The sequence below is a fragment of the Schistocerca piceifrons genome, chromosome 7 (assembly GCF_021461385.2).
Source record: "Schistocerca piceifrons isolate TAMUIC-IGC-003096 chromosome 7, iqSchPice1.1, whole genome shotgun sequence".
NCBI lineage: Eukaryota > Metazoa > Arthropoda > Insecta > Orthoptera > Acrididae > Schistocerca > Schistocerca piceifrons.
Window position 1 is genome coordinate 391,002,498 of NC_060144.1, and position 13,655 is coordinate 391,016,152.

Below are 13,655 nucleotides of genomic sequence, written 5' to 3' on the forward strand. Positions count from 1 at the left end.
CGCACCTGGTGGGAAAAATCACCCACTATTGTAGTTGCAACGACAGAACAAAAATACCCCCAAGTAGCGCAAATAGTGATTTGTTTTGCGAGTTCTGGGACTGCTGGGATTGTACTAAAAAAATGGTGGTGAGTGGCATGGTTTGATCATTTTCGGCCGGGGTAGCGTGCAGTTTAACACCTGTTTTATTCAAAGAAATACAGCGGTACCTTGCACCTATTGAGAGAGAAACTGAAATTGTAAGCTTTCTGAAGGCCGCTTCTGTATTCACGGCTGTCATAAAAAGCCGTAAGTACTTTCTGTGATTTACTTAAGGATTTGGCAGCTTAGGTGTACCGGTATTAATACCTCGTCGTTAGTGCGCTTAGTTAAGAGACATTGATACGAAAATTCTGCCTCATTCAGGATTGTGCTGCAATAACTATTGGGCTATTTGTTAAAGCATTCATTGGCGCATGTGAAGTACTGTCTGTTATTTAAAGGGAGCGCCATATAGAGGTTAAAATATGGCGATGGTAAACGCTGCTGTTCTAAAATTGAATAGTAAATTCTCAAGTTATTTCCAGTAAATGTAATATTTTATTTTTTGTGAGCCGTATGTTGGGGCCGTGTAGAGTGGGATGTAATACTATTGTAAGACGGGTTGGAACGCACTAGATGCACTTGAATCTTTTTTTTTTTTTTTTTTTTTTTTTTTTTTTGTTCACTGGCAGCTGTCTCCTAACGGCCAACAGTTTGATCTCGGCCATCTTCTGTAGGTATTTATCATGCACTATCTGACTGTATAACCTGCTCGTCTGGAGCGGTATTTACCGCGTATTCTAACCACGTATGTGCAGTAGAATTTACCATTCTAAGCTATCCATTTCAGAGTCTAACATTTTCAAATTATCACCAGTTTTGGTGTCATTGTAAGTGCACGTTCCTTCAGTAATGGATTTGTCGCCCGTATCTTATTGAGCCAAAATTGTGTAATACTTATATTAACTAAGTTTGAGAGAATTTATCTTTAGACCTGGGGATCCGGTCCTCCCACTCAGCAGCCGATTCTGCTGGCGTCAAAGAAGCGCGTATGGTTTTACTGGGGTCTTGAGATTGATTCTCACAGGTGGCATCGAATGCTGTATTTAGCTGTTCGTGTGACAGGAATTATATCACGACACTATGATCAATGTAGACGACTTGAGTACCGATCAACATTCTTCTTACTAACTGGCGTTTGTTCAGTTGCCCAGTCGTGCCTCTCAACTTCCGATGTTTGAAGTGTTCCGCTGGACTTCTAATATCTCTGTCACAAGAGTTTGCTTTTCCAAGAAAGTTATGTATTGGCATTAAAGTACGTTGCCAAAAGTGGAAGTTACTTTGAATTGATCTGTCTGCTGTCATATCATTTTTTGACTTACTTTGAAATGCGGAAGTTCTGTGTAACCTATATTAACTTCTACCAGCAGCACAACAGTTGTTGCCTCTGCCTGGCAACTCACATGCAATTGTCGGTGTGTTTTTGTAGAAATAGCAAAAGACTTGTGTGTTCCTGGTCTGTTCTGTGCTGTGTGTTCAGGAATTGAGTATAACTCAATGCGGAGTGGCCCCGCTGTGACGTGCGAGCAGGGATTAGTTACACATGTCGGGTGTGTGTTGGCAGTCCAACGGTTAGAATTGTTCTTGCCGTCCGTAACCACAAACTGTTGTCAGAGGCGGTTTGTAACATCATTGGTGGTGTGTTCTCGTTTGTTTGGATGGCAATTTCGTCATTCGGTTAAAGTTTCACTGCGATTAGTTCCACTGTGACCGGCCAGAATAACAAGTCGCTTAGGAATGAAATAATTAGGAAGTGCTGGGAAACTGAGGCGAAATGGCGGCATGAAAAATGTGAGGAAATAGAGCAAATGATTGTCGGAAGGACTGACTCACAACGTATTAATGTCAAAATAACCTCCGATAACACGAAAAGTAAGGGTAGTAACTATTTAATGCCGAAGAGAGAGCAGATAGGCGGAAAGAGTCCATTGAAAGCCTCCATGAGGGGGACGACTTGTGTGACGATGTGATGGAGTCGACAGGAAAGAGATAGGGAATCCAGTACTAGAATCTGAATTTAAAAGAGATTCAGATGTCAAAACAGGCAGAAGGGATAGATAACATTCCATCAAAATTTCTAAAACGATTGAGGGAAGTTGCAACAAAACGACTATTTAAGTTGGTGTGCATGAGTCTGGTGATATACCATCTGACTTTCGGAAAAGCAACATCAACTCGATTCTAAATATTTCAAGAGACGGTAAGTGTGGGAATTGTCACGAAATCAGGTTAAAAGCTCGTGCATCCAAGTTGGTGACAAGAATAATATGCAGACTATTAGAAAACAAAATTGAGGATGAGGTAGATGAGGGCACAAGGGAGACAATTCTGACTATGCGGTTTATAAAGGTGCAAATATGTTGTCAATTCTGAGAAACATAGGGGCAACCTATAAGGAAAGATGAGTAATATACAATATACTAAGAGCCAAGAAGGAAAAGTAATAGGTAAGACCATGAACGAAGTGCAAGGATTGAAAAGGATGTAGTCTTTCGACCCTGATTATATGCTCTGTAACAGGCAGTAAACATATGCGTTTGAGCATAACGATGCTCCTCCATGATACTGACAAGAGGGAGATTGAGTTAATAATTAAATCACTAAAGACCAAGAACTCTCATGAATATGACAGGGTACCTATCAGAATATTGAAGTATTGTTCTACGTATGTTAACCCAGTACTTAGCCATATCTGTAACTTTTCCTTTAGGAATCGTCGGTTTTCTGACCGATTAAAATACTCGATAGTGAAGCTACTTTATAAAACGGGAGACAGGGATAATGTTGACAATTATAGACCTATTTCTATGCTATCGGTGTTTGCTAAAGTTATCGAGAAGGTTGTATATACAAGGTTACTGGAGCATTTAAATTCACATAATTTGCTGTCAAATTACAGGGATAATGTTGACAATTATAGACCTATTTCTATGCTATCGGTGTTTGCTAAAGTTATCGAGAAGGTTGTATATACAAGGATACTGGAGCATTTAAATTCACATAATTTGCTGTCAAATTTACAGTTTGGTTTTAGAATTGGTTTAACAACTGACAATGCTATATTCTCTTTTCTCTGTGAGGTTTTGGACGGATTAAATAAAAGTTTGCGAACGCTAAGTGTTTTCATTGATATAAGGAAGGCTTTTGACTGTGTTGAACACAAAATATTACTGCAGAAGTTGGACCATTATGGAGTAAGGGGAGTAGCTTACAATTGGTTCGCCTCTTACTTTAAGAACATAAAGCAGTAGCTAATTCTCCGCAATATTGAGAGTGGTAGTGATGTTCAGTCCCAATGGGACACTGTTTAGTGGGGTGTTCCCCAAGGGTCGGTGCTGGGACCACTGCTGTTTCTTATTTATATAAATGATATGCGTTCTAGTATTACAGGCGGTTCAAAAATATTTCTGTTTGCTGATGACACCAGCTTGGTAGTGAAGGATCTTGTGTGTAATATTGAAACATTATCAAATAATATAGTTCATGAAATAATTTCATGGCTTGTGGAAAATAATTTGATGCTAAATCATAGTAAGACTCAGTTTTTACAGTTTCTAACCCAAAATTCAACAAGGACTGATATTTTGATCAGACAGAATGGGCATATTATAAGCGAGACGGAACAGTTCAAGTTCCTAGGCGTTCGGATAGATAGTAAGCTGTTGTGGAAAGCCCATGTTCAGGATCTTGTTCAGAAACGAAATGCTGCTTTATTTACCATTAGAACAGAATCTGAAATAAGTGAAAGTTCAACACGAAAAGTAGTTTACTTCGCATATTTTCGTACGCTTATGTGATAAGGTATTATTTTTTGGGGTAATTCTTCTGATTCAGAAAGGGTATTTTTTGCTCAATAACGGTTTGTTCAAGCTATATGTGGTGTAAGTTCGAGAACCTCTTGTCGACCCCTATTCAATAGTCTGTGAATTCTGACATTGCCCTCACAGTACATATTTTCTTTAATGTCGTTTGTTGATAGCAATATTAGCTTATTCCCTAGAGTTAGCAGCTTTCACTCAGTTAATACTAGGCAGAAATCAAATCTGCATGTGGAATACACTTCCTTGACTCTTGTGCAGAAACGAGTGCACTATTCTGCTGCACCCATTTTCAATAAGCTACCACAAGAACTCAAAAATCTTAGCAGTAGCCCAAACGCTTTTAAGTCTAAACTGAAGAGTTTCCTCATGGCTCACTCCTTGTATTCTGTCGAGGAGTTCCTGGAAGAGCTGAAAAATTAAGCAAATTCCAGTGTTACATTCTTGATTTTCTTTATTTACACTTACGAATTGTCCCCTGAATACGTTTCTTGTATTTCATTTTATCTGTTTCTACTATCGCGTTATAATTTCATTTATTGACTCGTTCCATGACCATGGACACTTCTCCTTAATTTGGTCCCACGGAACAATAAACAAATAATTAAATGGGAGGGGACTAGCTAATTTTGTCAGCGACGGTACAATCAACGAAATGTCACACTTTCAACGTCACTAAAGGTATTGTTGCAGTCGCTCGGTAACGTGATCCGCTAGTATCTCGTCTTTGTCACGCCAAGTAGGAGTCTAAGCAGTCGAATTCGCATCTGCTGAACAGCAGCGGCAGAAGTCGAGTCTATCGAGCAGCAGTCGCAACAGTCTTGCTTGACAATGTTGAGGAAGTGGAGCCATAGTCTTTTCCAGAGGCCGGTTATGAGGAACGACGGTCCGATGTACTGGAAGCTGTGCTTCCTGGACTACATGGGGACCCCGCTGGGTGTCGTGGCGCTGGCGGCGTTTGGCATGATAAGTGCAATGTGTGTGCTGTCGGATGTACAGGAAGTTACGCAAAGCGGTGCGCAGGAAACGGAAGGGGCGGCCGGAGCCGGCAGGGCTGCGGATGGCGAGCGGCGGCCCAGACTGGTGAGCCCAGAGACAGAGAGGTACCTCAGACTGTCGCTGACCATCTTGAACCTAGAGAACCACCTGCTGCTGGTTGCTGCTGTCCTCTGGAACCCGTTCATAGTGCTGCCGTGGCTGGTGGTGCAGTCTGTGGAGGTGGTGGTGGAGGTGCTCCGGTTGGTCTGCCGGCTGTTTTTGTGGGACGTCAGAACTAGCGTGACGCAGTTCTGTGTCGCAGGATCGGCTGTTTACAATTTCCTACAGGTCGTGTGTTTCTTGTTCAAAAAGCTTTCATACTGTTACAATTGAAGAATTCACGGTTCTACTATTCATAATACACTGTACTAATTCGTCTCAGACGCTGTGTCGTTGCGTTTACGTAAACTACCCGAAACCTAAGCAATGTGTAAAAAATTATCCAATACAGTTACATACGATCCTGCTCGCGCTACCTATCAAGGAAGATGCTGGGGAACTTTCTGAAATAATACGTCTCAACTGAACATTGATACCTGAAACAGATGAAAGTGGTCAAAATTGAACGGTGTTGTGGTATTTTCGATTTTGTTGTGGCACAAAGACTACTGCATGTTCCAGACATATCTTGTATTCCTGCAGTATATTATACATTGTCTTACGTTTCAATATATGATAATTATACAATTATAAAGTGCCGGCAGTGTTTTCATTTGTGGTAGCATTGATTGATCTGTTGGTAAACTAGTGATTTTAATCTGTTTTTTGGGTCTACAGCAGGGAATAACGGGACTTTATTACTTTTAACTACTAACCCCTATTGTTTTTTTTATCGCGTTCACTGATACAGTTGTCGTACCAAACGAGGCCTATGGCCGCACTATGATTAATGGAACTAGGTGGAATTTCTGCCCTGAAAACCAGTAAAACAATTTCTTTATTATGATGCAACGGAAACAAGTAGAACAGAATCCCCTTATTGAGACGAGCCCAATATTTAGCCTATCTCACATATATTTTTTAAATCATTTGCTGATAATCTGAAAATGACCTGGGGTGCTTGAAGTAAAAGATTGAATTAAACCTTTCGATTTATTACAGCTGCTTTGTATATGCAGAAAGATTAATTGGGTAACAAGTAATGTTCTTAAAAGCTACTGAACATACGAAATGCGCACTTGACAATAGCTTTGCACTTGAAGTGATCACCATGTCGAAGTGATCAGCATGGAGGCTAACTAATAACTTATTAGTTATTCACTGAAATTCACGGCTCTGATAATATTAAAACTTCACGAACCTATTTGCACGGGACAAGCAAGAGCATGGCTATAAAAAAGTCGATGTCAATTAGTGACTGAAGAAACACCGAATACACTGTTCGACCTAAAATAGGGTGCTGTAAAGAAGCTAGATTAAGACACACGTGCCAAAGACTTTCAGGAAATCGGAAAGTGCTTCGGACAATGAACTGGAACTACTAGCCAGCTCTGATCACTGACAAACAGTCGGTACTCTAGCAAGCAGTTCCATTGCATCTCACCGTCATGACCTCATGGTACAGCAGCACAGCATGTCCTCACCCGCCAACAGCACCTTCAACGCGGCCGCCTGTAACTCGTCCCGTCTTCAGCTGCCTCGCTTGCTCCACTACACCCGCGAGAGTTCGCACTTTCTGGCGAACCTTCCGGCCAGCCACAGTACCTAGCTGACGTAACACGACGGTTCGCGTCAAAAGCGAACACTATGAATATATGATTCGCCCGTTTTAAAGGACAGACTCTCCCGAAATATTTCCAAACTTCTACCAGAAACTTACAGCTGGCAATGGACGTACACGCCCACAAATTCTGCAGGAAAGATCGTTCCAGCAACGTGCCCCAAATAATGCACGACAAGACGGAGAAGTCTGATGTTCTCTGCCACCAACTCTCTCCTTGTTCTACGATTCACCCCCCTCCCCCCCAGCCCTCTCCTGCTATAGTCCTGCACATCGTATTGTTCTGCCCTTAGTTTCTAAGCTTGAAGAGAGCAGAAAATTTACTTTAGCCCACAACCGAACTAACAGAATGGATTTCATATTTCATCCCAGATAGGGATTGTTCATGCAATAGTGTCTGCTGATCATAAACGGAGAGTCAGAATGAAAATGAAACACATAACTCATATATCACTTGTCACAAGCATTAGTCTGAGTAGAAAATGATAAAGACGTAATATGAAAATGATAAAATACCGTATCTAATTGATTGGCTGTTCTCTAACGAAAGATGTACTCAAATCAGCTGACGTCTTTCACAATAATACTTATCAAGTGAACACTGATGGCAGAAAACCTGCGAAGAGGTCACGATTGATCTGTGTGGTGGCGTTTTCCACTTTTTTGTGGCACAATGACAACAGCAAATGCTTCAGATGGTCTTGTACGAAGGTTGGTTATTTAAAATGGTTCAAATGGCTGTGAGCACTATGGGACTTAACTTCTGAGGTCATCAGTCCCCTAAAACTTAGAACTACTTAAACCTAACTAACCTAAGGACATCACACACATCCATGCCCGAGGCAGGATTCGAACCTGCTACCGTTGCGGTCGCGCGGTTCCAGACAGTAGCGCCTACAACCGCTCGGCCACTCCGGCTGGCCGGTTATTTAAAGCTCACTGAGAATTAATCTATAGTTCAATTTGATCCATTTCATCATTGTATTATCTTGAGACTGCATTACACTTACAATGGTCAACGATGATTACACTTGCTCCTGTTTTACCGTTTAGTCAGCTCCTTTAGTAACACCTGTCGTGCTTATGTTGTACTTAACTACTTAGCGCTCTATCATACTTACGTTACACCATTGACAGATACTGTTTCCAATGAAACATTATATAAATCTATTAAAGATCTAAACGCCGAGAAGAGCAGTAAGGCGCGCGTCCGCAGAATGGCAGGAGGTGAGGACGAGTCTCGGTCGGATCACTGATTTCTGAGACTTCGTTCTAAAGTAGCCTTCACCTCTCAACGATGTTAAGTGTCCACGTTGAACTTAGGTCCTCTTTGCCTGGCTAGTTAAATGGGTTAGGTTACGCATACACAAGTCTAGAGCTTTTGTTGTCATGTTATAAAAGTGTAGCTATTTACGTTTTCAAGGAATTTATTTTAAGCGGAACATCGGCTTTTATTTTCAAACAAGAGATTTTTTATTTGCTTTATCATTACAACTGGCACATTTTACTCATGTAGTGGGCATTTATCTTTTGTTCCCCACAGGGAAGGCATTATTCTTTACTTTAAGAAGAGATCATTTAATTAGTTCATTCGAGGCACTTCGGTTATAGGCAACGCAATAATAATGTTAAAGAAGCAGGCCGACGAAAGCGCTCATGGAGAGCATAAAGAAGGCCTAAAGTGGAGGAAACAGGTGGATAAACAAAAAATATAAACGAAAAAACTAAAAATATTAAAAAAACAGGGGTGCCAATTGAAAGACTTGCACCAGGGCATTGCACCACACGAAATTATTATTATTATCATCATCATGCATACACAGAATCAGGCTTGTACGGAAGTCTCAGAGAACGAGTTCTACTTGCAGTCTTCCAGGATTTAGCTAAACTTTGCCCTCGTGGGTTACATACAGCAGTACTGTTCACATAATGTCACTAAGTCCTTATGTAATAACGTGAGTTGAATTAAAGTTTAAGAACTTAAAGATGAGAGTGTGTGTGGACCTCTTCCTCCCTGTCTCGTCGTCGAGAGGGGGCAATTTTAAGTAGACTCCGGATTGGGTACTGTCTTTCTAACCATCGATATCTTTTAAGGGGCGAGCCTCCCCAGCTTTGTCCCCACTGCTCTCAATCGTGGACGGTGAGACACCTTTTACTTCAGTGCCCCTATTTTACTCGGCTACGCGCCCGTCTCCAGCTATCGCTTGATACATCTTCCCTTTTAGCGGATGGCGCGCCCTCAGCCGACCAGTGTTAGCGAGGTGACATCGGTCATTTGAACCTCTTTTCGTGGAAAACAACCCGCCCTCAATAATAGTTTCCTGAGATTTTCTTCCATTTTTAGTTTCCCTACTTCTTGAGTTTGGCTCCCATACTGCAGATTTAAATTTCGTTTTTTACCCTTCACTAAGCTACAGAATGGGCACGTATGAGCGTATCAGTTTTTAGCCCTAGAACCATAATCCAAAAACAGAGAAGATTCACAAGTGGAAAGTAAATCCTTCAGCAAAAATTCACCCATCCTACTGTGTGGCCAGTTCGTGCAGCAAGGTGCTATGTGGCTTTATCTCAGTGATTAAAAATCGGGCCAGAAACGCGAATTGTGTAGGCACCTAGTGAATATCGCTGTGGAATAACAAGCAAATGAATGCAACGAACTCGTTGTAGTCAACTTCAAGAGAAGCATCCATCATTCCTACACATTCAAGAACCAGTCCTCTGTGTACGTTGGTGGTCTGTTGGAATGCTGAATGTCCGGAGCCGATTCACCTCTTTTAACAAGCACAAACAGACCGTCTTCACCTCTGATAATGCAACTTGAACAATGTAGGGAACGCACAGTGGTTCCAAATCCACATTAAACATGACATCCCTTTGCTACTTGTCGGGTGGAGAGTCGGTGTAATCGGGTCATGAAAGAGGCGGTAGTTCCACCAGGTGGAACCGGTTTCACGAGTCTGTTTCCTTACAAGGGAAGCTTTTTATTTATTCATTTACTTGCTTCTTATTCTATCTGAACTTGGCAGCCCCACCCTGTGACTGAATAACCAACGAAAGGATAACGTTCTACGCGTCGGTGAGTGGAATGTCAGAAGTTTGAACGTAGTAGTAGTATTCAATCTTTTATTACTTTTAGAGAAAAGCAGCGAACGGTGGACGTACAAAGTTTCCTTTATTTATCTGTTTCATTTAGTATTTTGATTCTGCGTATCATGAAATGGTAATGCAAAAATCTATGCCAGACTGTTAGAATTTTTCAATCTTTGGTAGATGTCTGTCTTTATTACTGCAAATAATATTAATAAAAAAAGGAATATTCGTTTAGTAGTCAGGTTAAGCTCGAGATGAAAAGAAAACCGATTGTTTCAGTCATAGCCGCCATCCCTAGCTTACACTCGTGCAGTCATCTCAAAGTGAGTGGAAGTTTACAGATAACTGTATGGGTGCCCTCCTGTCAGCAGATGAAAAACAGACAACAAAAATGTGGCGCACTGTCAATGGTACGTCACAAGCATGGCACCCTGGCTGGTCCTGTAACTGGAAGATAGACTTATGCTTGAGCAGAATTTATTCAGCACGGAGGCGTGTCAGCAGCACTTTATTGCGCCTCCGTGAGTATAATGAATTGAGCTGCTGCTTCACAAACCGCCAGTAGTTATCTGTCATTTGCAGACTGACTATTTCTACAGATTATAGTGCATGGAAGATGAATGTCCACGGCGGCGCAGCATCGCACTACTTACCACGAACCGCAGCTCCCCTAGCGGCGGCTCGGCGAACGGGATGGCGAGGAATCGCTGGTAGGTCGTCCCCAGCACCGTCTGTTCCACGCTGCCTCGCAGGTCGCCCTGCTCCACGGTGGCGTACGTGTACTGCGCCTGCGGTCAGTACAAGGTGGAATATAAAGATGTGTTCCATGTGTGTCACTGAATGTATACTCCCAACTAATTGGAATAGTAAGAGAAATAAATAAATACACATATGAATTAAAATATCTGACATGATGCATGTAAAATGATGAACACATACTTATTATAGAAATGGATATACGAAAGTAAGGATACTAGGAAAATTCTCTCAATACAGTTTCATTTACTTAATTTTGTTGCAGTAATTTCCGCCACATAGAATACACCTCTCCATCCTCAGAAACCAATCCATAAACCAATTCTCCCACGTTTCTCTACAGAGTAAGGCACACTCGTTGTGCCAAACCCTCGGGAGGTCTTTATGACTTGAAAATTGCACTCCTTTCAGCTTCATTTCACTTGCGGGAACGGCAAGGAGCAAGGCCTAGACTGTAATATTCGGTGCTGTGCGGTGAGCTGGAGCGTTGTCGTCATGGAGGAACCAAGTGTCCATCCCTTACTTCGATCGAAGGTTCTTCGAAGACTGGATGACTCTTCGCAGCCACTGCTCAGAGTACCACTTAGCTGTGACTGTCTTCTGTGTGCCCAAAAAAACAGGCTCCACAATTCCACTCGATTTGATAAGAGCAGCTATCATTTTCTTGACATCTTGGGTTGTCGAGTGTTTTGCCATATATCAGCGTCGTACTTGCACGATATTTCGGTAGCGTAACTCGTTACCTTCATCAGGTGTGACCTGAGACTACTCCTCGAGTGGATCGCAGCGAGCGGGCGCGGACCGCAGAGGGAGCGCCTGGTGGAGGGGAAAGGCCACAGTCATAAATACTGGACCAGGTCCACTCGAGGAGTAGTCTCTGGTCGCACCTGATGAAGGTAACGAGTTACGCTACCGAAATATCGTGCAAGTACGACGCTGATATCTGGCAGAACACGCGACAACCCAAGATGTCATTAGATCGCCGGGAAAGCCTGAAGAATTAAATCATTTTCTTCTTTACTGATCGGGGGTTTTCTGACAGCAACGGGTGTGTCGTCATCTTCAAAGGCCCAAACTTTGTTTTGAGTGTTAAACGGCACGTCGTAATAGTACAGCCACATCTCTTCACCTCTCACGATCTTATTCACATACTGAGATTGTCCCTTAGAATACTTCTTTAACATCTCCCGGCACCAAGTCATTCGTCGTGCCATCTGGCTCTTCCGACAGTCTACGCGGTAGACAGAGACAAACAAGTTTCCTTACTTGCAAATGATCATGCAGAATCAAACGAAGGGCTGGTGCATTTAGCCCCAAGGTATCCTGTATCCGCTTATAGGTCACTCGCTTGTCATCGTCTAGCATTTCCATCACAACATCAATGTTTTCCTCCGTATCTGACGATGGTGGTCTTCCCGTCCTCTCAGGGTCCTCCAGAGTGAAAATTCGCCTTTGGAATTCTCTGTACTCCCTGAATATAGTTCTACGATATGGACACACATCACTAAGTGCAAGAGTCAGTTCTTTAAAGTACTGGTCTATGTTTAAACCTCGCTCGAAGTTGTGCCTCAAAACTGCTCGAGTCTCACTTTGTGACCACGATGCCACAGCAAGCACTTCAAACTAACCCTACTAGTGAACCACTCCCCCCACAACTTGGCAAAACGTTTACAATGCAAGTATGAAGTATTCTCAGAACACAGTAACAATGAGCTTCCTGCGACTTAGTGTTGCGTCGAATTGCAAAACTTCCATAGTACTGTATGTCTGTCCACATCTCCCCCTAAACTACTAAAAGGACTTCAATCATTGGCACACTTATCACTTAGTGTCTGGAAAGAATCGCTGTATGGGTAAGAACCGCTTCACATACCAAAGGGGCAGGAGTGGGCGAAACACCAGTGTGCCCCACGATGCACAAATAGTTACCATTTACTCATCCTTCATTCAAGAATGAGACCACTTACCAACAAACTTTACACATAATTTGAAATCTTTATGACACTTTTTCTCACTAATAGCCCTCACATACTGAAGGCAGAAAAAAAGTTATGGCTTACTACACTCCTGGAAATTGAAATAAGAACACCGTGAATTCATTGTCCCAGGAAGGGGAAACTTTATTGACACATTCCTGGGGTCAGATACATCACATGAACACACTGACAGAACCACAGGCACATAGACACAGGCAACAGAGCATGCACAATGTCGGCACTAGTATAGTGTATATCCACCTTTCGCAGCAATGCAGGCTGCTATTCTCCCATGGAGACGATCGTAGAGATGCTGGATGTAGTCCTGTGGAACGGCTTGCCATGCCATTTCCACCTGGCGCCTCAGTTGGACCAGCGTTCGTGCTGGACGTGCAGACCGCGTGAGACGACGCTTCATCCAGTCCCAAACATGCTTAATGGGGGACAGATCTGGAGATCTTGCTGGCCAGGGTAGTTGACTTACACCTTCTAGAGCACGTTGAGTGGCACGGGATACATGCGGACGTTCATTGTCCTGTTGGAACAGCAAGTTCCCTTGCCGGTCTAGGAATGGTAGAACGATGGGTTCGATGACGGTTTGGATGTACCGTGCACTATTCAGTGTCCCCTCGACGATCACCAGTGGTGTACGGCCAGTGTAGGAGATCGCTCCCCACACCATGATGCCGGGTGTTGGCTCTGTGTGCCTCGGTCGTATGCAGTCCTGATTGTGGCGCTCACCTGCACGGCGCCAAGCACGCATACGACCATCATTGGCACCATGGCAGAAGCGACTCTCATCGCTGAAGACGACACGTCTCCATTCGTCCCTCCATTCACGCCTGTCGCGACACCACTGGAGGCGGGCTGCACGATGTTGGGGCGTGAGCGGAAGACGGCCTAACGGTGTGCGGGACCGTAACCCAGCTTCATGGAGGCGGTTGCGAATGGTCCTCGCCGGTACCCCAGGAGCAACAGTGTCCCTAATTTGCTGGGAAGTGGCGGTGCGGTCCCCTACGGCACTGCGTAGGATCCTACGGTCTTGGCGTGCATCCGTGCGTCGCTGCGGTCCGGTCCCAGGTCGACGGGCACGTGCACCTTCCGCCTACCACTGGCGACAACATCGATGTACTGTGGAGACCTCACACCGCACGTGTTGAGCAATTCGGCGGTACG

At 43.4% G+C, this 13,655-nt stretch overlaps 1 protein-coding gene across 1 annotated transcript in view; it reads left to right on the plus strand.

Annotated features, from left to right (window-relative positions):
* The first annotated feature begins 4,772 nt into the window (after positions 1 to 4,772).
* LOC124805733 (venom carboxylesterase-6-like) overlaps positions 4,773 to 13,655 on the plus strand; it is a 131,129-nt gene continuing 122,246 nt past the window's right edge. Inside the window, exon 1 of the mRNA XM_047266304.1 lies at positions 4,773 to 5,165. Coding sequence (XP_047122260.1) covers positions 4,773 to 5,165 — 393 coding nt within the window. The remainder of the gene's footprint in view (positions 5,166 to 13,655) is intronic.